Source organism: Arctopsyche grandis, chromosome 13 (genome assembly GCF_051622035.1).
Source record: "Arctopsyche grandis isolate Sample6627 chromosome 13, ASM5162203v2, whole genome shotgun sequence".
Classification (NCBI taxonomy): Eukaryota; Metazoa; Arthropoda; class Insecta; order Trichoptera; family Hydropsychidae; genus Arctopsyche; species Arctopsyche grandis.
The window spans coordinates 9,121,122-9,145,817 of NC_135367.1; the positions used below are offsets into that span (position 1 = coordinate 9,121,122).

A 24,696-nucleotide genomic window follows, 5' to 3' on the forward strand; every position below is an offset into this window, starting at 1 on the left:
ACGCCGATCAAAAATCACCCATCACACCCCCCCCCCCCACCCTTCCTCTCGTTGTACCCTTTCAGAAGACATTTTCCGACCCCTCCCTCGGCGGAGATAATTCGCTGAGGATAAATTGCACGACTCGGCTGCAATGAAACGGATAAGGTCTCGGCGAGATGGGAATCTATTACCTTGTCCCTTGTCGTCTGATAGACTGGAGTACACAGAAGACTCAATAGTCAGATGCAATTAGTGCTAGTAGCAATTGAGATCTATTTATTTTATTTTTGTATACTCATTGTATAGATATACACATACATGCCGTAATGAAAAGACGTAGATAATATATCTACAAGACTTTTGAAAATAAATTATAACATTACTATACGACTATTGGTGCTCTGATTATCCTCGAAAAATACAATAAATGAGGAAATACAATAAATCGTACGCCATGCACGTGCTCGTAGCTCCCAGCTGGGAATGGCGTTCTTATTATTTCAACAAGTTTCTCCTATATTTTTTCAAATATGGAAATCACCGTTGTAGATCACTGTCAAATTGATGTCAATATAAGGATAAAATATCATCGAAAACACTCTAGGGGGTGATTTTTGGTCTGTGTGCCATAGCATAGATCGGGTGTGCTGATGTTTTTTTTAACATATGCAAAACTATCTTAAATAAATTTTAAAAAATATATCGACCTACATATACATATGTACATATGTGTCTGCGCCTTAACATACTAAACCCATAAAAATCAACACCGGATACAAAACAGTCAAAAATTTTCATGAACACGATACGTTATCCATCGATACAAAATTAGACTGTGATACTTTTACTGAATGACTCGGTTTTATTGAAAACTGAAACAATAATTTTTTTTTAATAATGTAAAGACCAATCTAATGTATATTTTACGTCTTTCCAGAACAATAATTGTATGTAAAATAGTCCAATTAATCAGGACAGTGCTTTAAAAACTGTCATAAACTGAATATGATAATTCTTTATAATTTAATTGCTGTTGACTATCTTTAAATTGTAAGTAAGTGCCTTCAGATTTTATTGCCATTTAAACGGGTGATTTTGGAAAGGAATCGAATTTAAAATTTAGGTCATAATTTATAACTTATATTAACTACATTTGCAAATAAAAGACAGTTGTGCCATGTTAAAATATGTACAAAAATTTGAAAAATTGCATGAATACATACAATACATTAGCTTAGTATAATAGCGCTAGTTAAATAAAGTAAATTGTATCACATCGTAAGCTACGAAAATCACTACGAAATCTACGAAACATCACTACGAAACTATTAGCTAAATAATAAAAAAATTAAACTAATATAATGACTGATTATGTGTTGAAATGGCTTGTGTATGTACATACATATACATATACATACAGATATGCAAATTTTCCACGTGCGCTCGTAATAAAACCAGCTTATAAAATTACAGTACGTATCTATCTAGTATAGTTGATACGTACTGTATATCTCATAGTTGAAAGCACTGTTTGTAAACAAAATATGCATACTATAACAATTTGATTGGCATACGAGCGGCCGCCTTCCGGTCTAGGAAAACGGCACATCGGAAAATGCCAAATCGAGACGAACGAGACACATTTTCGCGTCCGCATTCGCAATTCGCAGTTCTGAGGAGAGAAGAAAAAAAAACGGCGTGTAAATACGAACATGGCGTAATTCGTCGCTCGAGCATAGTGAAAATTAGATCAAGGGCGCCCCCCCCCCCCCCCCCATTGGAAAACCTTGACGTCGTTTTTGATGCGTTGCCATGGATTCAGCAGCTAAAGCCCATAAATATACACCCAATTTACACACACTCATTCTCGGTATGAGTTGTATCCTGTTTATTGCCTCTTTTTATTCCCCCCCCCCCTTGCTCCCATCCTGCCTTGCCACCCTTCAAAATTTGCTACCACCTCTTCCGTCAATTTATATTATGACCGCGTTCGTTTCCGGAAAATGGGAAAACTTCTCATACGAAAAGGAAAGCTTTTCAAGTGGGCGACGTAAGAATTTAATTTTTTTCAATATAAATATATATATATATATATATATATATATATATATATATATATATATATATATATATATACATATATATAGAAGGTATATATATATATATATATATATATATATATATAGATATATATATATATATATATATATATATATATATATATATATATATATATATATATACATATATATATAGAAGGTGTATATATATATATATATATATATATATATATATATATATATATATATATATATATATATATATATATATATATATATATATATATATATATATATATATATATATATATATATATATATATATATATATATACCTTCATCTATCAATTTATACATAAATGGATGTTTACACGATCGTTTTTCCGCTATACAAGCCCACAGTTTATTGCATATGTGAGACTACATTTCTATTATGAAATCTATTATGTATAGGTACATACATACATTAATACATGTGTACTATTTTATACTTCAACTCAGACCCTAGATGGGTTTTGGAAAGCTCACAAATAAAAACGTCCGAGCAACGCCGGCGATGTGCGTGTTTGAAATGTCATAGATTTCAATATAGAATTTGGTATACTATCTCACGTTATCATTAATTTGACCGTAGAATGGCTCGGAGCTCAGAATCGAAGGGCTTCTATATTAAAACACCTGAAATTGCCGGGAAAGTGTGTTTATAATCTATGTATGTACACTAGATCAAATAAATCCATAAACTACATATTGTTATGAGAAACTTGCACCGGCAATTCCGGGAAATTCATCCACTATATACATATGTACATAGGTACATACATACAATATCAGATACATATATACATATAATATTTGTATATTTTAGTCTGTATTTAATGTCGGAATTAAATATACATACATATGTACATACATTATTATTATCACCGTTGCGCAGTTTTTAGCGAGCGATTGAATTTATTGCAATAATTCACCATAATAATTGCGATTTAAGTTAGAATGCATATTTAAAATGAACGAATTCCGTTCCGCCAAATAAATCATTGCATTCCCTGGACGATAAATTTAATACCAAAAATTTGAATATATTTATTTTAGCACGATATACGTATGTACATATGTATGTATGTATCTACTGGTAATTTTATACAAGCGTACCCTACAGAATGCGAAATATATCTACGAGATGGATACTTTTAGAAATAAAAATTACATACCATTTTATGAATCGATGTCCTCGTATTACATTGGAGTATAATATCATCCTCAGTAATTAAGAATCAAGAGCAATTTTCATTACAGATATTTAAACACGTAAGTAAAACACCCTAAGACGCGTTCGAACGAGTGTAATTACTAGGTATGTAATTGGCTTGTAATACACATACATATATTTGTACGCTAATTACGAACATTATAAGCTTATTACAGACTATAATCACACTTCTCTGTAGATGAGTCAAATGTTAAATCTACAGATCGAAGTTACACACGACTGTGAAAAGCTAATCCCAATAATGCTTAATATATACATAAATACTATACATATAGTATATTGTCTTTAACGATTACAGGTATTCAAAATGGCACATGAAACATTTTCAACAAAAAAAGGATACGAGCAGAGCTCAGAGCATTATATCAAAAGAATTTTGGGACAAAGGGTGAAACGATTTTTTGAAAGCGTATTTCCAAGTATTATTGAAGTATGAAAGGGAGCAAATTGAATTATTTTTTGTAGCGGAAAGTTAGTAAAGTTGGAAATTTTCAGGTTTCAGCTTTAAATTTTATAACACCGAACGAGTAACAACAACACCAAAGCAACAACGCAATTCTTCACACAATCAAAAAAAGTACACGTGTTGCACAAGTTCACGAGCACCTTGAAATTCAAAGGCATACGATTATATACACACAATTGTGCACACACAATCTTGTTCAGTTACGTAAAACTTTTCAATTGAAGAAGGCAAACTAATACAATAGAAACACACATAAGGTGGAAGTGATTGCTAATATTTTTAACATCGGTGAAACGAATTCACAATATTGATTAAACGAATTCTTCGAAATTAATTTAAAATTCTATAAGAACTTTTAAAGATGCTTTAACTTGATAAATTTTCAATTCGGAACGAAAATGACCAGATAAAGTAAAAATGAAAAACTTCAGCTTGATATGATCAAAAAAGTCTATGAAAATTTAGCAGAACTCAAAACAGTCAAAATTTATAATACATACATACATATATAATATTTATATAAAATTTTTCCACCAATTTCTATTTTAAACTTCGGATTCTTCGGTTGAGTGGCTTTTATTATTACAAGCCTCTTATTTTCTCCTTTGATTTTGGTATTCCTGGGTGAAATATTCGAACATCTTACAAATAAGATATAGTGTGAAAAAGATAAAGTTATAGGCGTTTAAACAATTAAAATCTGACAAAACGAGTGGGGGGAGGGAAAGTCGAACATATAAAGCAACTGGCCACTGGCGTAACTGAGCTGTCATTAGCTCCAAAATTTTTGGATTCTTAAACATGGTTATTACGATTATTTTCCACCGTCGTATGCGATTTAAATTTCTATCGGTGACCAAACCGCGCAAAATGGCAGTTTCAAACCGATCGGAAGAATGTAGAAATATTGCCTGAACGATTAGCGAAGTGAAACATAGAATAGCCTTGTAAAAATGATAGGCTTTTTGAAATAAGTGCGAGGGAAAGGTTTGAAGATGATTAGCAATGAATTCATGATCATATCTACCTTACACCAACAACAGGAAAGGGAACAGTAGCATGTTGGCAAGTGGCTGTTTGTGAAGTCATATGTAAGTCTAATTGAGTATAATTGTACTTGATCATCTTCAGAAACAACTCCAGTTCTTTGAAAAGGATATTTATACAATATGTACATATACATATAAATCCTACAGAACATAATACTAGAATTTGTTGCACAAATTCTTTCAAAGCAAATGGAGTCTAAAAAAAATCGTATTGCTACTGATACGATTCTGCTTCACAATATTTTGAGACACGTCAAATCCCGCGAGAATCATATACAAATATTTCTATAATATTGTAAGGAAAACGACAAGAATTGATCCCAACAACTTTAAAAAGCTCCCTTCACCGATACGATTCTGCCTCATCATTTTCAAAACGACATCAAGTCCCTCGGGGATAGGGCTTCCAAGCCGGCTGAAACCGAAACCGAAATACCGGCTTTTTGACCATCATTTAAAACACCGAAATCAACCGGCTTTTTAAGGCTTCAACAATTATGAATTTCAAATTTCTAAGAAAGATCAAAAAAAAAAAAATGTGTATTGGATCCAAACTTTCTAAAGGAATAGGCGTATATTTCTTTGGACAACAAAAAAAGGTACGGCACTTAGCGGCGGCTTTGAGACGGACGAAGACCAGGTCATAAACCAATAAAATATTATTGGAAGTAGTTTCAATAACCTACACAAGGCCTTTCAGAATTTAGGCAATTTGAGTTTTCCAGAATTTGTAGTTTTTGCGAGTTCGCCGTCTTGATAGTAGCTTATTTAAACCATTTAATTATTTGTCCATACTCAGGATCTGCCATTTTAAGGCTGCGATATTTGTAACAATAATATATATATGTATGTATTAATGATCTTATGAAAGTTCATAATATTTATAACTCAATTTAATTTATAAGCAATTATTTCTTTTTCGATATAAAAATTTAAAACTTCAAAAAAATACTTAATTTTCTGAAACCGGTGAAAGCCGGTCGACCGGCTTTTTATTTGTAAAAAAAACGAAAACCGGCTTTTTCTTTCGGGCGGTTTCTTAGAACCCCTACTCGGGGAGGATATTCACACAAAGCACTGCAGCAGACAAGACTAAAAGTGTAATAGTACCAAATCTAAACTAATTAGTAACCACCAATCCGAATGCATAATATCTACATACATACTACATGGGTTCTTTTCAACCTTTCAAGGTTCGCTCGAAAAACGAGTGTGACTGTGGCGTATTTTTTCACCGGGCCTCGCATAAGCCGAGATTTTTTTCGTAGGTCTCGGAAGAACCGGCCAATCATTCCGGTCTGCTGGCCCTTCGGCAAAAAGCCGTGCTCGGTCCGGTGGCTGACGATTCGGTGTGGCCCTTGAACACGCATGCGATTGCGCACGAGGCTAATTTGCCTCGATGTGCGCATGCGCGACGCCATACTACGCACGTAGTATATTACACTGTATAATACACTGCTCGCTCGCTAGGCCCGCGGACCAATCAGAGCCCGCCGCGAGAAGGGCACGCCGTTGTATCGTAATAACACTCATGATGACCGTTTTCGGTGTCACGCAATCGACGTCATATTCGCCGGTAAATGTAGGAGTAACCTAACCTAACCTAACCTCTGGATAGGTGTGCTGTTTCGGAATTAATTACACCAAACGGGGTTAGATTCGTAGCGTCCGAGTGCTCGGTGCGATATGGCATTGGTCCAATAGTGTCGAATATTATTCGGATGATCCAAATAATTTCGAACTGTTAATAAAATTATTTTCTCGCAATTTTATCGAATGTTCGGCAAACATTTTAAATCCACTAACTGCACGAGTTCATGTTTTAAGATTTAGGCAAAAGTCTGTATTATACGTAAGTATTTTTAACCTGTTAAAAATTGTTTTTTTTATTAAAAAACATTTCATGTAATGATATGAGAATTTTGTCATTGAGTAAATAAAATACACAGAAGAAAATGCGTTCCATTTGAATATACACTGATCGTAAAAATTTGCATTTAATGATGGTTATAATTTTTGTTGTACATATAATGATAATTATTTCTTTTTGTGATCAATATTTTGATTTCAGAATAATTGTATGGAAGTAATCGAAAGAAAATATCATACTGTGGAATTTTTTATCTTGATTTGATTTGATTGCTTGAATGATTTGTATCTAAAATTAGATCGAGAAGGACTGCAACGATGATAAAAATACATATCTCTATTTGAAAAATCCAACTAAATTTTGAATTACATAATATAGTCGTGCATACACGTTATGTAGTAAATTTAAATGATGTAATACCAAATACTACCTAAGGAATTTAATTACATGACAACTTCAAAGCAAGTTTGTAAAGATGAAGTAAAGTAGGCCTTCTTTCTAAATCTAACTCCTTGAACCTACTTCTGCCTTAAGTTAATTGAAAGTTTCGAAATTTACACATTTTTCAAAAAGTGAAATGAAAAGCATCTAGAGAAATTTAAAGAGTTAAATAATAATAGTCATCAAATAATAAGGATGCAAAATATACCTCGGTAAATGGAGAGACCTCTACAGGGTTATAAAAGTTTTGGAATTTAACGAATCTTCTGTTCCTCAACTAATAAAAAAAAATTCCGATGTGACCAACCCACGACTTTATCTATGTGTTTGAGAAATATAAGAAGGTTACAAAACAAAATCTGATAATTAAACATACATACACGTTCACACATACCGGCTATGAGAGCATTTTCGATACAAATTGAGCCCAAATGTAAGAAAAATTACCAAAGGCAAAAAGTTCTATTTTCGGATTTTGTTCAATTTTTTTATTACTTAAAATCACTATACATACATATTATACACATTAAATATCTATATTAGGGTACAAAATTTATAGTTTTTGATACAAGTGAAAAAAATTCAGTCTCATTTGGTTAGCGTTTGGGAGGTAATTAAATTCAAAAACTTAAAAAAAAGAGGACATATATAAGCAAAGTTACCATTTCCGGCCAACTTAAAAATTTACGTCGTATCGTTAAGAATTTCAGTAACCGATACTAAGTTTCAGTACGATAGGACGAACGGTGTTCAAAAAATTCCCAAAATACACGGACACACACAATTTTTTTCTAGATCATGAAAACTTCATCAGTCATCTTAGAATTTTCGCATGATCACAAAACTTCATATATTGTTACTACTTACATAGATAAAGTAAAAATTCAAACACAACTGTCAAAGCCTAAATTAATTGTAAATTATCACAGATAGGTACATTTGAGCGTTCATAAATTCCATTTCAAACAAAGTTGCGCAACACATTCCGACAAACTAAATACCTGCCTATTACAATAATTGAGCGTGTAACTGACAACTCTATCACTTTCGCATAAGGCCGAGGAGAGACAATGTGCTTTTTGAGACAAAGGAAACACGTTTCGTATATAATATAAAGCGGACAATTTTAAAATTGTAAACGCACGCAAAAAAAAAACATTACATTACACATTTGAAAATCAATTCAGTCTGGAACAATTAAGCAAACGATCCACTCCCTCTACAAACATATACCTATAGATATATGTATATACATATATAAATGGATTCAGTACACCCACTTCAACTCCCGTGGGATTTGCGAGCCGAGAGACACCTGTAGATCGAAGGGGAGGATTTGTGGGTGGAACGAGGGGAGGGCAAGGTAAAGTTCGGCGTATAAAGTGAAGGGGTATATATATTTGAAGTACGCCGTTGCCCGAAATCACAAACGGCGATGAATACGGCCATTATAAAAATACTAGAATTACGCCCGTTGATATTTCAAAGGATGGTTTAAAACGATAAAATATCCGAATTCGGTGTGTCGAATAGAAATAAATAAACCCCTGCGCACATTGGAACTTATGTACATATGTACATATGTGCAAATTTATGGTGGTAAAAACGTAACGAACCCGTCAATGACCGTTGCAAACGGGTCGGTGCATCGATCGCTGAATTTAATTTTTATTTTATTTTTACATAGATATATACCAGGAAGGCTTGACAGGAAGACCCCGATGCGCCTTCCTAGACAATTAATTACAAACAATGCAGCATTTTTATTAAATAAATCACTGTATATCGAGAACATGAAGAACACGAAATTAACAATTAGTTAATTAATACATTGACACATCTATGGATTTAGACTTGTAGATAATTTTTTGACAAATTGTACATACATACATCAAATACAGAAGATTTGTGACAGCAGGTACATAGGATGATTTTTTACCAATTTTGAGGAACCGTTTCAACAATGATCAGATAAAATTGGCAAACTCTGGTAAGAAACGATCGACTTGTAGTCAAAAATATCCAAGTCTAACAGCCTGAGATCGAACTTCATAATCTCTTGGTTCTAAACATAAACGTAACCACTGAGCCATACTGTTGGCTTGTACAAAATCAAAATAAACGTAGACGTAGTTCTACGTCAATATTCATAGCACTTGTTCTGATTGCGTGCTCAATGCATGTACGAGTACGTACATACATATATCTCGTGGTCCGAGTTTGACGTTCGCCATGGTAAGCGTTTTTAGTACAGCCGAACTTGCCGCAGCCACAAGGACGGCCGGTACATTCCGGTCTGTTATATCACACGGTTGTACGGCACACCAGCAGCTTCCGAGTGAGAGATGTTGTACCGAGTTGGTAGAAGCAACAGCAGTAGCAGTAGCAGCAGCAGCAGCAGAAGCAGAAGCAAGCAGCGGCTCTCTGGGTACCGAAATAGAAGCGAAAACCACGCAAGAATTCGGTTCAGACGCGCCGCGCCATTCGAAAGTCGCGCGACCAGACCCAAAAAACAACAGTCGACTTGCGTACTATGTGTGCGAAATTCAATTGACCAATTTTCTTCAATTGGAACCGTAGCATCGGTATACAAACGCATCTAGATTAGGCTACCATTCTCGAATGATAATACTAGAATGAAGAAAAAAATTAAAACAAGCGAGGTATGTCAGTACGTAAACGCGTACGACCAGATTAGCGAGTGAAGGTTATTGCCATCATTATGCATATATAATCACTCTCTGTATCGCCAAACCCAATCAACGATACAAAATGACATTTCCAATGTACATACATACGTGCATACATACATATATTACATTTGTCAAGCCAAAATACGACGAACATAGAGCGACAAGTGTCAACGTTCAATGTTTTTTGACGCATTGATTCTGATCAAACCTTTATATGTACAATGTTGATAGAATAACCAATTGTTGCCAAGTGAAATTGCCTTGAACGAGTGCGTAAATTTCACTTAACACTTGAAATACTATTCTGAGTCTATAAATATATTTATAATAAGTGTGAAATGATATTTGAAGAGTCAACACCTATGACCATCCCAATGATATCCATTCAGATGTGGAAAACGGAAATAATCCAAACACTTTTGTCTAGAGGATGATATACCACTAGTGGGAAATTCAACTAAATATCAATTATATTTGAATTGTATTTTGAATACATTTTCAAAACCTAACTAATCAAAATGTTAACGTTTGTATGTACATATGTTCATATGTATGTATAAAATCCTTGAAAAAAATTTCACTAGAATTGTATGTAACAGTGGCGTGCCGTCATTGGATTAGACTAGTCCACTAAAATCTTTTACGTAAAATATAAAAATATCAACCATTCAATTACAATAAATTCAAATCATTGTCGATATTGATATTGATGACTTGGATTAGCGAAGTTCAGAAACCGGAATTGGCCCTACCTGAGGTAGGGGTAGTGGTAGTGGATTATTACGGTATGGTTCGCCGCGTTGATCGCATGCACGGACTCACCGTCTCAATTCTGTTCCCTTCGCGGTACTAACGAATTATTATGTATAAGCATTCCATCGAAGATAAAACACATTTAGTTTACACGACCTTTCGAGTATTTATGGAATTTTCACTGAGAACATTATGGTTGGTGTCTATCGAACATCAATCTGAACACTTTTCACAGTTTAACACTTCTGAAAACAAGACAGTCTATTATTATATTATATAAATCAAAAATTTAAATTTTTTGTCCCTACCTAGCCCTCTGTTTTAAAAGTCACAGTACGCTACTGGAATGCACATAGTTGTAATACAAAAAACATCGAAAAAGATATATGCAAATAATATGTAGTTTCGTACGCTATAAAATATGTGAATTTTTTGAAAATGAAAAATTTCCAAGTCATTATAGATATACATACATACATTTGACTTTTACTCAAACGAAAGATCGAACAATCATCAATTATAACTTTACAACATCACATTACATGCCAGGTACATGCACTATATGTACATATGTAGGTTAAAGAACGACTAAAACCGACACAAAAAGCAAACAACCCATCGTATATAAAAGTTTCCAAAGAATCCGTCCAGATTCGAGGGAGTTCGATAAGCGACGGACAAATTAAGCAGAAAGAGATTACACACTTTTAAAAAAATGCACTTTAAAAGCACCCACTTTCTCTGCAAAACACGACCGCGTAATTTATGCACATCTGATGAGTGTAAATTACTCTCGTCGAAGTAGAAGAAGAAGAAGAAGATTGCGTGCGGGAACGAGCGAAACGATTTAAATATAATAAAAACCCACCGTTTCGTACAACTGGCCGAGTGTGAAGGGCCTCGAACGGAACACCAGTAAAAGTACCCAGCTCTGCTCGACTTAAAATTTACGAAGAAAGTTCGAAAATACGCCAATAGCGATAAATAATTGTAATAAATAAACAGTCAATCTTTTCAATTTATAAATGTGTATTTAAAGAATCGAGACATACCCACATGTATGTACTATGTATGCATGCACGTACAGCACAGTTTTAGCACTTGTTTGGCATTGAACGTCCCTATTTCTATTCGCCGTAACCAAACTCTCGATTGAATGGGGAGAGGGGAGCTTAAAACTGTGCGAAGATTTTTTTTTTAAAAAAGGTCACCTATTTTAAGAATTTATTCAGTAGAACTGCGTTAATTTAACGTATGGGCCTTTCACAATTGCTAAGTTCTCAAATTTGATACTTGGTGGCACATTTCTGACTTAAACTCAACATAAATAGGTACATGCATATTTTATTAGAATAGTCCTCACTGACAAGTCGGACTACTAAGAGAATGGAACGTGTTAAAAAACCAAGATAAAATAAAATCTGAATAGGATCTCTAATGTATTTATTTATTATACTATACACATTTCAAAGTGTTAAAAATCGTTCAAATGAAAGATCCATATAAATAGTCGATTTGGCATTTTAAAAAACTTGTTTAAATACAGATGAATGTATGTATAGGTAATTGCAGTTTGTAACGCACGTATGCGTTTATCAAGATAATTAATATAAATCGTCTGCATTGTATTAAACAAGAAGATCCGTTCATATGTATAAAGATACCACACCACATTACAAATCGTTACAAATTGAAAAGGTAGACCGGTGTGGTACATACATACGTATATATGTATTTGATTTAAAACGGATCGATTTTAGTATGAAAATCCCAAAAACCATATTTTTGAAGAATATTTCAATGCACTGTCGACATTCCTTATGAATGCAATTGACATACTTACATGGTGATTATATATAATATATATATATATATATAATCACCATGTAAGCATCGCGTTACAAAAACGAAAATGTATAACGGCGCCTACTATTCTCAACTAAAAAATGATATAATGCATAAAACAAGCAAACGCAAGGCGGAAAATTCAATGTTGTCACCAAAAATTATAGACATAGTATAAATTCAACAAAATATTCAATATTCTGACATTTACACCTTGACATTTTCGTACACGACAAAATCAAAATTCTACGACTTGCAAATATCTACCATTAAACCTATACAAGTTTAATATCAGTGCTATATTTACTAAATTAATCTAAAAGAGAATCATTTTTTATTATCTCTCAACAGTTACATTGATTTTTAAAAAGTCATTGATTATTCTAAATGTACATAAAATATTTTCACTAGTGATTCTGTGACGAGACGTCCCGAAACTTTTAACAAAAATCTCCCGGGTCTTTTTAATTTAAAATGTGCGTAATATATTTTACATTTTATTTGTTGAAAATAATATTCTTACGGTTGAAACTCCTGAAATAATTGTTTTTCATTGTATAAAAAACAGGTATTACATATGTATATTATATAAGACGACCGTCTTAAGTGACCGTTGGCGCTGAAAAAGTTTGGGTGTGAAAGTCCAGTTGACAATGAACTTTGCATAAATCATGCAACACATCTAGCTGTAATAGAGGTATTATACCAGAAAAATATCAATGTCTGACGATGACTCTAATTGCATATTCTAATGAAGATTCCATTGCAGAAAGTGACTGTGAAATTGATAATTCTGAAACTAGGAATAATATAGTGAGTTTGAAACCAAGCTTCTTTGATGCTCTTATGGATACTCGCAAAGTTATAAAATTGTTCAGAAAAGACTAAAAAAAAAAGCAGAAATGTGTAAAAATTTAATTTGTTATCGAGCTTTACCTAGATGTAAAGACAAGGCAAAATACGTTGGTACCCATGATAGAACGACTTTTAAAATTACAAAACTAAATTTAGCCAGCAGCATGGCTCGGTGGTTTAGTTTATGTTAACCACGGAGAAGTTTCCGGGTTCGATCCCATCCTAAGCTTTGAAATGACGGTGGTCAGACTTAGAAATTTGTGACTCCAAGTCGATCGTTTCCTATCCGAGTTTGCCAATTTATATGATTTCATTGTTGAAACGGTTGCTCCATCAAATTGGCAAAAACCATCCTACCCACTATGTCACCACTATCTGAATTTCATATATGTACAAATTTAAATCCATAGATGACTCTTTGGTGAATTAATTAATTAGTTAAAAGTTAATTTCGAGTATTTCTGCATTTCAAAATTCAGTGATTTATGTAATAAAAAAAATGCTGCAATGTTTTTAATTGGCCAGGAAGGCGCATTGGGATTTAACTGTGAGGCCTTTCTGGTATATATCTATGTAACATAAAAATAATTAAAATAAATCGTTGATTGACTCGAATAGCCATATTTTAAACGAATCGATTATTATCGTATGAAAAACTATTTCTGAAGTACTCAAATGTATTAAAAAAATAAGCTTTTTTAATTAAATTTGGTTTATTAAATTAACACTTTGTCTTTCTATCACACACGATACCTTAAAACATACAAATATTTATCAAAAAAAAAAAATTCTATAACTTTTTGGTAAGCAAACAAAAGTCTCGAGTCCCGATACTTCAGAATCACTCATATTCACTTACATTTTTATGGGGCAGTGACTGAATGTTGATCTATCGATATTGTAACCAGATGAACAAACAATACTAACTATCTTCTATCAATTATCGCTGACGATTCAAAAAAAAATTTCAATACATTTTAATTTAAGTGAAGATCAACTCAAATTTTCATACAATATTGTAATACATATCATCGTCAAATACCTACGTAAAATTAAAAAAAAAAATCGACTTCTTAAAAATGATTTCAAAACTTATAACAAGATTTGAAGTACACGAACAGCTAAATAAGACCACGATGTGTACAAATACGAAGAAAAAAAATCAAACGTCCAATTCCAGCAGAATAATTTTACCTTCCATCCAGCCGATGAGTTACTGTCGCCCTTGTCTTTGAAGTACGGCACATTCTGCACCATCCACTCGTAAATCTGCGACAATGTCAAACGGCTGTCCTGAGAGGACGTTATGGCCTGTGTGATCAGATCGGCGTAGGACAAATTGCCCCAGGCGTTCCTTCGCGAGGAGTTCTTCTTCGAAGCGGCCACGGACGCTGGCGAAGGTGTCGCCACACCACCTGCAAACAGACAACAATCAAAATTATAGAACACGTTACAAACGCCAATGAAATGACATGATAGAAACATTCAAAAACACAATCCAGTGGCACTTAAATATCTCGAAATAGTCGAAGTGGGTGAGTGACAGACTCTGATACATGTTCGACCAGTACGAAAACGCACGCGAACTGCCCTCAATCTTTAACCCTGTCTTTGCTAGATTATTTAATCGTTGAGTAATTATTAGATAACGGCTCGGTCGAATGCGCTTGTAATGCATATGTAAATATGATAGTCGCTCGTATGACCAAATTAATCAAACACGAATTATGTATTATATATCAAAGAGCACACAAAAAGTCGATTCACGTCCATTGGATTGGGAGGGGGGGGGGGGCGATCATTTTTTACAAAATTTGATTGAATGTGATAGTGAAATATTTCATTTTAGTCATGTTTGTTGTAAGAAAACTTTAAATCTCGATTCCTATTCGATGAAAACTTTAGTTATTAACCTTTAACATTCGCGATTTCTACTGGCCAGAACAACTTAGATGATCAATAGCTTATTTTCCTTAATACTACAAAGACACGTGAAAATAAAAATATAACAAAATAGCTTTAATGCAATTTTTTTTTACGAATACAGATTACGAAATTACAATTTGATTAAGATCTCCGACTCTAAAAATTCGCTAAATATGTATATTATAAAGATCCATTAATATTGGCACAGCACAAACCAGCAACTGCACGTCAACATCAGAATACCGCAATTTACGTGCAGTATGAACAGACAGAATGCCAGTATGAACAGATCTCAAGGTGTATTATGAACATTTGACAAGAATTATATAAACATATGTAAGTTTATGAGCTATTTATTCTAATTTTCCATAAACGCTATCATTAAAATAAAATACATATTATAAATATAAGCAACCCAACAAAATGTACGTACTATGTGTAAGATGAATCAAACTCTTCCATGAATGAATAACTGTAAAATTAATCATTTTCATCAACAATCCAAAGCGAGCAAAAATCAATCGATCATATTGGAATTCCTCTATTTATAATTTGACAATTTTATTAAGTAAAATTAATTAACGATATAATTTTCGAATAAATAAAACATTAAATTATATTCAAGAAGCATAGATATATAACATAAATAATACGATGTGGTCCCCCGAAAAACAATTTAAAGAAAAAATATACGTATAGATACGTTTTTAATAACATAAGATAGTAATAGAAAAAACTTTATTTACGATTCATATATGAGAATTTTTCTATTTTTGGACAAATTCACCAATTTAACTAGCAAATTATAATGTAAAAAACGCTATAATTTTCGAATAAATTTATAAATATACGCAATAAATAAATATATTATACGATACAGAGTCACACGAAAAAATATTTACTTGTCAAGAAAAAATCGACCGTAAAATATATGTACAGCCCTAAATTCGATCGTGAACTTTGACTAAGATATCTAACCGTACTGTTTTGTTTGACTTGACGATACTTTCAATCAAAATGTACATCATACAGCATTTTATTTTAGAGTTCAAAGGATAGGTTGAAATTTTATGAATAATTAAACGACATTCAATGATCCATTTGTGTGTACAAATGCACTCTATGTAATCAAGTGTTTCATTGATACGCTTTTTTTTAAATATTATTTACATATATACAAACAGCGCGAAACAAAATTTAAAATGCTAAACAGCATGTGCCGGAAAAATGGAAAAGTCTTTAAAAATAATTTATAATCGAACATATAATACATATAATGTCCGTGCTGTCGAATTTTATCGGCTCGTAGTCGATTTTAGAGGATAACGTGAAAATTAAATTTAAATAATAACAAACGATTATTATTAGCCACTCAACTAACTGTTATTCGTAAGCACGATACTTAATAATGTCAAAATCGAATACCTTCGCATTTTTTTTCGTAAATACGTACATATGTATGTGTATGAAGATACGCAAATCGCACGGGGAATTGAACAGAAATCGTTATGTATGAAATAGGACAAGTTAATAACGCCTGAGACACACTCGAGTTATAACTGAATAAGCACACGTGTTGAAACACAAATTAGTTCTTAGATTATTTCTCTTCAATTGAGTATATGTATATATGTATATAATAACAGCGCAAACGGTGTGTGAAAATCATAAGACAGATAGATATCAAGATTGAGACATTTTCATTAAAACCATTAAAAGCGTTTAATTTTCATCATGTACGTACAATTATTGATCAATCGTGATAAATCTACGATTTGATTAAATTGAATTCTTAATGTAATTTTTTTCTTGTTTTAATATCCCATCGGAGTACACTGCATAGTTACTTTTCAAAATCACATTTTAACAATGCGATTTACAAATGTTATAAGCGTTTCTTTAGTTTCAAATCACGTATCAATTCCTTTCCAAAACCATTCGTTTAGGTGCCTACATAAACAGAAATACTAGTAGAGAATTCATTTCAAAGGAACTAAAAATTGCAATACAGTTAGGTGGATTATATGATAAAGAATTATCAATTTTTTAAAGCTTTTTAATAGTTTCACTCGGTTAGTTCAGTAACATTCCTGCCCGTCAAAAAATTGTAATCTGATTTTGAGCCACTTCCACACTTCTGCTCGCGTTGATATCTTACGACATACGGGGGGGGGGAGGGTTTAGCTAACATTGAAGTAAGCTAATATCTTTTTTTTTGTTTGAGTTTAATTATTAGCGAACTTATTTAAAATTACATCGGAATCTTGTGTCGGATTAAAGCGATGGCAGCTAGCTACACAAACACATATTTCTACCGCCCCTTCACAACTCACAGGCTAAACAGTTATTTTTTCACTCTCATTTACTCCCACCTGATATAAACTCAATATCACAAGCTTACATACATTTTCAATTCACTAATAGATTAAATAACTAAATAAGTAAATAAGGTGTTCTGAAGCATCCATACTGCTCATTGGAAGACCAATTAATCACGATTCTCAGGAATGAGGGTATCGACGATAATACTTTAACAAGGCTATTCTATGTTTTATTTCGCTAATCTTTCAGGTAATATTCCTACATTCTTCCGATCGCGTTTGAAACTTCGCCATTTTGCGCGGTGTTTTTATGATCAAAACTATTTGCTGCCATTCAAGCCTACGGTGACATTAGCAGAGTGAAATTACTAAATATGTATACTGCGCATTGAAGAATTGGACTGTTCTAAATTAAGCAACAAAGCACAAAATTCTGAAACTCATTAAATAAAATAATTATGGTAAAAAAACTTTTTAAAATCGAGCTTTTTATTAGTGCTAAATTTTTATTTTGTATTTATTTTAATAAAAATAAAAATTGCAATAAAAAAAAGATAATAATAAAAAATGTAATTTTTTAAATAAGATAACAATACAAAAATGTTAAACTTAATAATTTAATTAGCTTCTTTTTACCATAATTATTTTTATATTTAATGATACCTGATCTTAAAAACGCTAAAAAATTAGGCCTTCTGGACTTGCCATCACAATTGCGCTTTAGGATTACAGCAAATTGTTTGTTTTAATAATAAAAAGAAATCTGCACTCGTTCGTGCTTATTTATGACATATTAAAAAAAAATTAAACAATAGTATAAAACGCATATTGGAGAAGCATTCAAATATTTCTCGAGACGAACTCATGGCTCTATGCCAGTTGCGAGAGTTAAAAACGAAGCGCCACATTTTGATTAGTCGAATCGCCTTTTACTACACATAAGAAGAAGTACGCATTTTATTATTACCAATTTTGATATCCGTCACATGATATAACAAAAAAACTCATCCCGACCAGTATAAAGGAGACATTTAATAATAAGCTTAATATACATACATAAAATACTAATAATACACGAATCTGCCGAGACATTTATTTGACGTGCCGTTTTTCATATGGAAATTGAATTTAAGTGTACTATTCTCGTTGGAGAACGTAAATATTTACTTTGATATGTATGTACATACATCCATAAGCAAGTATGTATGGGATTGATAAGAAGATAAACATTTACATAACGTTGGAACGATGATTTAACAAAACAAAAAAATGTATGCAAGTTTGCAAAAAAAAAAAAAAAAAACACCACATAGAAATGGCACACACAGATAGCGATTTTATACACATATAAATTATTCAACGTCATTGAAATTGAATCGAAATTTCAAAGTGGGTAGTTCGACTGCACCTAACGTACGACAATATCCAATTATATTTGGATTCGCAATCAAATCGAGCGAACTGTTGAATTTGCATTAATAATACCCCACCATACATACATATGTACGTACGCATGTGTTTTCATAACGACGTCTGTTTTGTTTACATGCGCAAAAACGCGTGCTCGCCATTTTGACATGTGTCAAATTTATTATTGCGCTCCGTCTTCTTCGCTCTCCTCTCGACCATCATCGATGAAAGTGTATAAAAATGTTTATGCGCGATAATAAAACCGCAGTAAAGCTTCAATAATGCACGTAAAATAAAAACAAACGGCACTTGTGCGTCGACGAAGCGCGCGCGCAACAGATTTTCCGGCATTTTCCTCGCTTTTCAACCCGCTACAATTTTAAATCGTGCTGAATCAGCTTCCGATTATAAATACGCGTCTAAAAATATTTCTGATTTTGAGAATAGCTCTAGATAAAATAAATTTTGCCGAAAAAATGTATTCGATGATCACTAGTTTGGCTGTCGGTTGTAAAATCCAGATAGACATTCTCATAACTCACTTTAAGTTCGCATTATCATATCTGAACTTATTTTGTATAAAAACCATCATCCAATCCCGTATCATATTGCGTTCACTCAGAGCAACGGAAAACCTAAAAGGAAATATTTTTTCTGGAAAACTTCACTGCATGAACATTATGTGTTATTACGCTTAAAGTTGATTGTGCGACAAAGAAGAACATTGTATTTGATAAAAATAATAGACTTTTATGTAATTAATGCGATAGCTATGGATAAAAATATGTATATAAATATGTGCATACAATATGAATTTATTACTTTTAAGCAACAGCTTCAAAACAAACTTCAAACGACTTTGAAACAAACTTTTAACACAATAATCCAATAATCCGCCGAATAAAAATCAATATGAAATTTTTAACACAAGTTTACCAAATCAACACATTCATAAGCTTTTTAAGCTCCATTTTAATAATACATACATATTGTATGCAGTGGTAGCTCGTGCATAGGAGCAGCGCAGCGGTGATGCAGAAAAATTACAAAAAAAAATAATTTACAACTACCATTTAGTTATTTAACACTCTCATTAATAATGAGTTTGCTAAATTTCTAATCATTCAAATTACATATATTCACAGGTTGTAAGTGCAATCTTTTCGTAATTTTTCTGGAGGTGCTGCAGTGCCGCAGCACGAGTCGCCATTGCATATATGTATATATGTATGTATATAAAACAAATTACATAAATTAATAACAAATACAATAATATGCTTTCTTTTTTTAAAATAATTCTTGTATTGCATGACAACTTTGACCGATTAGTAATTATAAACTAAATTTTTAACTTAATTAAAGAAATGATGTCTACATATATAATTATTATATACTAGTGTTTTTACCCGGCTTCACTCGGTATTTGTAATATAAACCGCCTAATAATGGCCAATCTAATAGTAAAAATTTTATTAAATTTATTTGAATAGTTTTATTTTATTTAAATTTATTTGAATATTCATTTTTTCGATGACGTCACGAATTTACGAACCAACAATACTTACATACAAAGTCTCTTTCGAAATTATATATTAGATGTTGTATATCATATTTACAACTTTGAACATATGTACATATGTATGTATATACATAGAAATAAGTGAAAACACACTAATTTCAAACTTTTCATCAATTTATAATTGATTTTTTTTTTAATTTTTAACACCTCCATTGTTCATTTGCTATACATATACTACTATACAGATTTCAATTTTAAACAAAATTTTTGCACTTCGTTATCTCAAAGTTCTTTAACATTTAGACGCTTTTGGAAAAGTTTAAGTTATTTTTTTTTATTTTCATCCACCCGAGTATCGCCAGGCTAAACTAGCAACCTAGGATACAATATAAAATAAATTATCATTTTTCCACTATGTACATATTAGGGTTTCTGATTTCCCGGACTTTTTCAATTCCCGGGACACGGGACGGAGCCCGGGATCGTTCCCGGGATTTCCGGGATCACGGGACGCATGTAAAAATTTTTTTCAATTTAATATATTTTTTATTAATAAAAAAATATTTATTTATTTACAAAACAATACGTAATATATCTATTAACACGAAAAAATGTAATTATGATAGTAAACTTATTTAAAGTAGCTTCTTAAGAATACTAATATATTTAAATGAGAATCCGAAAGTCTAATTCTAGATTTGGTACAAAAATTTCTAGCAATGGAAAAAACTCTTTTAGTTTCGGTCGAAGTTGGTTTTATTGTTAAAAGGGACGAAAACAATTTTTTAAATTATCGGTTTTTTCTCCTGCCCGCATGTATATTTTAATTTCTTTTTTAAAGTCGAGGCTAATTTTTATTTACGTTATTTTTTATATTCGTCTTTGATAACTCCTCATTTAATTCTTCATTCATCGTCAAACACACAATTGTTTCATCTTCATCCGAATGTAAAAGAGTTTCTTCCATTGTGGAATCGTCAATACAAGAAGGATATACTCGCTTCATAATAGTTTCAGTGTAGGATATACATTCGCATTTATTCCAAAATTTAAAGAATGTTTTGTTCGGTATAAAATCAGAATTATTTAAAATTTGTGTTAAAAAAATCAGTTTTAGGCTTCTTCTATTTTCTATTTTAATTGTTGAGAATATTTTACAATTATTTGTGTATTTGATTTATTATTTCTCTTCGTGCAATCGTAAAAATGTTGTATGTTTTCAAGATTTTTTTTAATTCAATTCCCGGGATTCGAGATAAAAATTCCCGGGACACGGGACAACAAAAATTCCGCGAATTCCCGGGAATGTCTGTCCCGGGTCAGAAACCCTAGCACATACATATGTCAAATCTAAAATTTTCTACATCGAATCTTAAATGCACTCAACTCAAATTGTATACATGTATATACAAACATATGTAGACTACGAAATTTTCCGATTTTTTTTATTATGTAATAATTGTTTTACACATCTTTTTTGAATTATCGCCCGCTCAAGTAATGCCAAGCAATTGAAAAAAAATCGAAAATATACACTCGGCATAATTTCCTGAAAAGTGTGTAGGTACATATGTACATACATACATCCACACACTCCATGCATACCACATACGATATTTCAACTGTCAAATCGAACAACAGCTACGTCTATTTCAAACATTCGATTACGTATACACACATACTTATAAATGAGCGTCCGTCGAGAGTGAGAGAGGGAGGGGGAGGGAGGGAGAGAGATAAGAGACGTGAGGTCGAATTCGGCGAACGCGATATATGTATGTAAATAATACGAGCGAGGCGAGTCAGCCAACACGTCGTCAGTCGTAGTTCTGCAACACGACAACTAACTGCGCACTTGATAATAAAATTTTCGCGAGTCGTAGCGGGAAAACCAGAGTCGACGACGCAACCGACGCACGTGACTCCACAACACACCGGAAACGTCACCGACACGTGGGACAAGACTTTACTATTTACATACATATGTCCCCATGTGCATACACATCCAGACGTCAACTTATCCCACAACATATTGTATTGCGCAAAAACGGTTAATCAAATTGGTTCTATTACGCAAAACTAAGCATAAACTTGAACTCGAATACATGTGAAAAGTTTGAAAGTTTTTGCTGATGCTTGCTGTCTATATAAAAAAAATCGAATTTCCTCACGACTTCAATATTTCATCAATTGATATTTCGTATATGCATAAGTACGTACATAGATAAAGTAAAAAGTGGTTTAGTTCTATTGGGAAAAAGTACACCTGGACAAGGATTAAACTTTAATTCTAATACATATGAATATGAAAAGAATGATTGTATTGGTTTTTTCACTGTTTTTTGCTGTTTATTAGGCAATTGTGGTTTGGTTCTATGAGGCAAAATTAAACTAAACAACGATTGAACTATAATTTGAATACATATTTATTTTGTTGTTTTCTTTTTCAGTTGTTTGCTATCTATATGTAATAAAAAAAATTGAACAATCTCACGACCACAATATCTATTGGTACTTCGTATATCTTTACGTAGATAAAACAAAATGTGGTTTGGTTCTGTTAGGCAAAATTAAACCTAAACAACGATAAAACTCGATTTCAATAACATATTGATGTTGAAAGATTGATTTTTTTGCTTTTTTCACTGTTGTTTGCTACACAAATGATATACATATGGAAAAAATCGAATTATCTCACGACCACAATACTTATATGTATAAACATAGATAAAGTAAACAGTGGTTTGGTTCTATTGCGCAAAACTAAGCATGAACAACGATTGAACTTGAATTCGAATACTTTCCGATATGAAAAGAACGATTTTGATGCTTTTTTCATAATCGCCTGCTGTCTAATAAAGAAAAATCTACTTTTCTCACGACCACGATACTTCGTATAAACATAGATAAAGTAAACAGTGATTCGGTTCTATTGCGCAAAATTAAGCCTGAACTTGAATCTGAATACTTTTTAATATGAAAAGAATGATTTTGATGCTTTTTTCACCAACACCTACTGTATAGTAAAAGAAAAATCCACTTTTCTCACGACCACAATACTTATACTATTGCGCAAAACTAAGCCTAAACAACGATTGTACTTGTATTCGAATACTTTCCGATATGAAAAGAACGATTTTGTCATTATTTTAACTATCGCTTGCTGTCAATTGAAGAAAATTTTAAAAGTTTTCTCACGAATGTGTCAAAAAAAAAATGTCAACACACACAAATGTTGTACAACGTAAACTACACACACGATGAGGCTGTTGACGTCGAATCGATCGGTTTCGTTATACAAAATCGACCCTAGATAAAAGTTCAATTCGAATGGAACATTCACGATTGTTATCAAAGAGTTGGTAGTTTTGTTGTGAATGGTGACATCTGAAAACGGAGCGGGTGGGAGAAATGGCGGGAAGGAAAAGTCGGCCGGGAAAGAGGAAAAGTCGGCGGGTGAGAAGTGAGAAGTGAGAAGACTGACCGATGAGCTGATGCTGGGAGCACTTGTTGGAGCCGGCGTCGTCGTGCGGCTCGACGAAGTTGTCGGGCCGGGGCAGAGGCCACGTGTTGGAGCGGGCGCGCACCTGCGGCTCGAACCCGCCGTCGCCCAACTCGGCCATCTCGCCTCCGGGCCCGTTCAGTTCGCCCAACTCGCCCAAACCGCCCAAACCGCCCAACTCGCCCACCAGCTCGTCCCCGCCGATCCAAGAACCGAAAGAACCACCCCCGCCCCCGCCACCGCCCTGCATCTCCATCCAAACTGTTCAAAGTCGCCTCGAGCGCTGGTCGCTGGTCGTGGGTCGCGGTCTCTCTATCTACGTATCGCTACCCGATGTCGCGCTGCGCTGCGCTGCGCTGCGCTGCGCTGCGCGTATGTTTACTCTATCGCGCGCCGTAACACGTAAACACCGCGCGACGACGCGTGTTGTCGCGACTCTCGCGTCTCTCCGCACGGCCGTCACCCACTACCGTTGCTCGCGGCGACCGCGCTCGCACTGATTCTCTCCTCTCCACTCGACGGTCGGCTCGCGCCCCCCCCCCCACCCTCCCCTCCCGCCCACCTCCCCACACCTCTTCCGCTCCTCCTCGCACCGCCCCTCTGGCGAGTCGCGGTTGCGTTTGAATTTGGCGCGCCGCGCATGCGCCGTCGCGGAAAACTTTGTGCGCGCCCTAGGAAAATGCGCGACGGACGTCGCGCGGCCGTGCGTGCGTGCGTCTCTTTCCGCT

The 24,696-nt window shown here is 33.6% G+C and overlaps 1 protein-coding gene across 2 annotated transcripts in view; it reads right to left on the reverse strand.

Moving 5' to 3' along the window:
* LOC143921096 (forkhead box protein O-like) overlaps positions 1 to 24,488 on the reverse strand; it is a 181,038-nt gene extending 156,550 nt beyond the window's left edge. The window contains exons 1-2 of one of the 2 annotated variants that reach the window (XM_077444223.1): positions 23,951 to 24,488; positions 14,485 to 14,705 (exon numbers count right to left, since the gene is read on the reverse strand). In XM_077444223.1, the coding sequence (XP_077300349.1) occupies positions 14,485 to 14,705; positions 23,951 to 24,224 (495 nt within the window). In that variant the 5' untranslated portion in view covers positions 24,225 to 24,488. The remainder of the gene's footprint in view (positions 1 to 14,484; positions 14,706 to 23,950) is intronic. The other variant, XM_077444222.1, reaches the window with a different exon arrangement.
* Between the last annotated feature and the right edge of the window lie 208 nt (positions 24,489 to 24,696).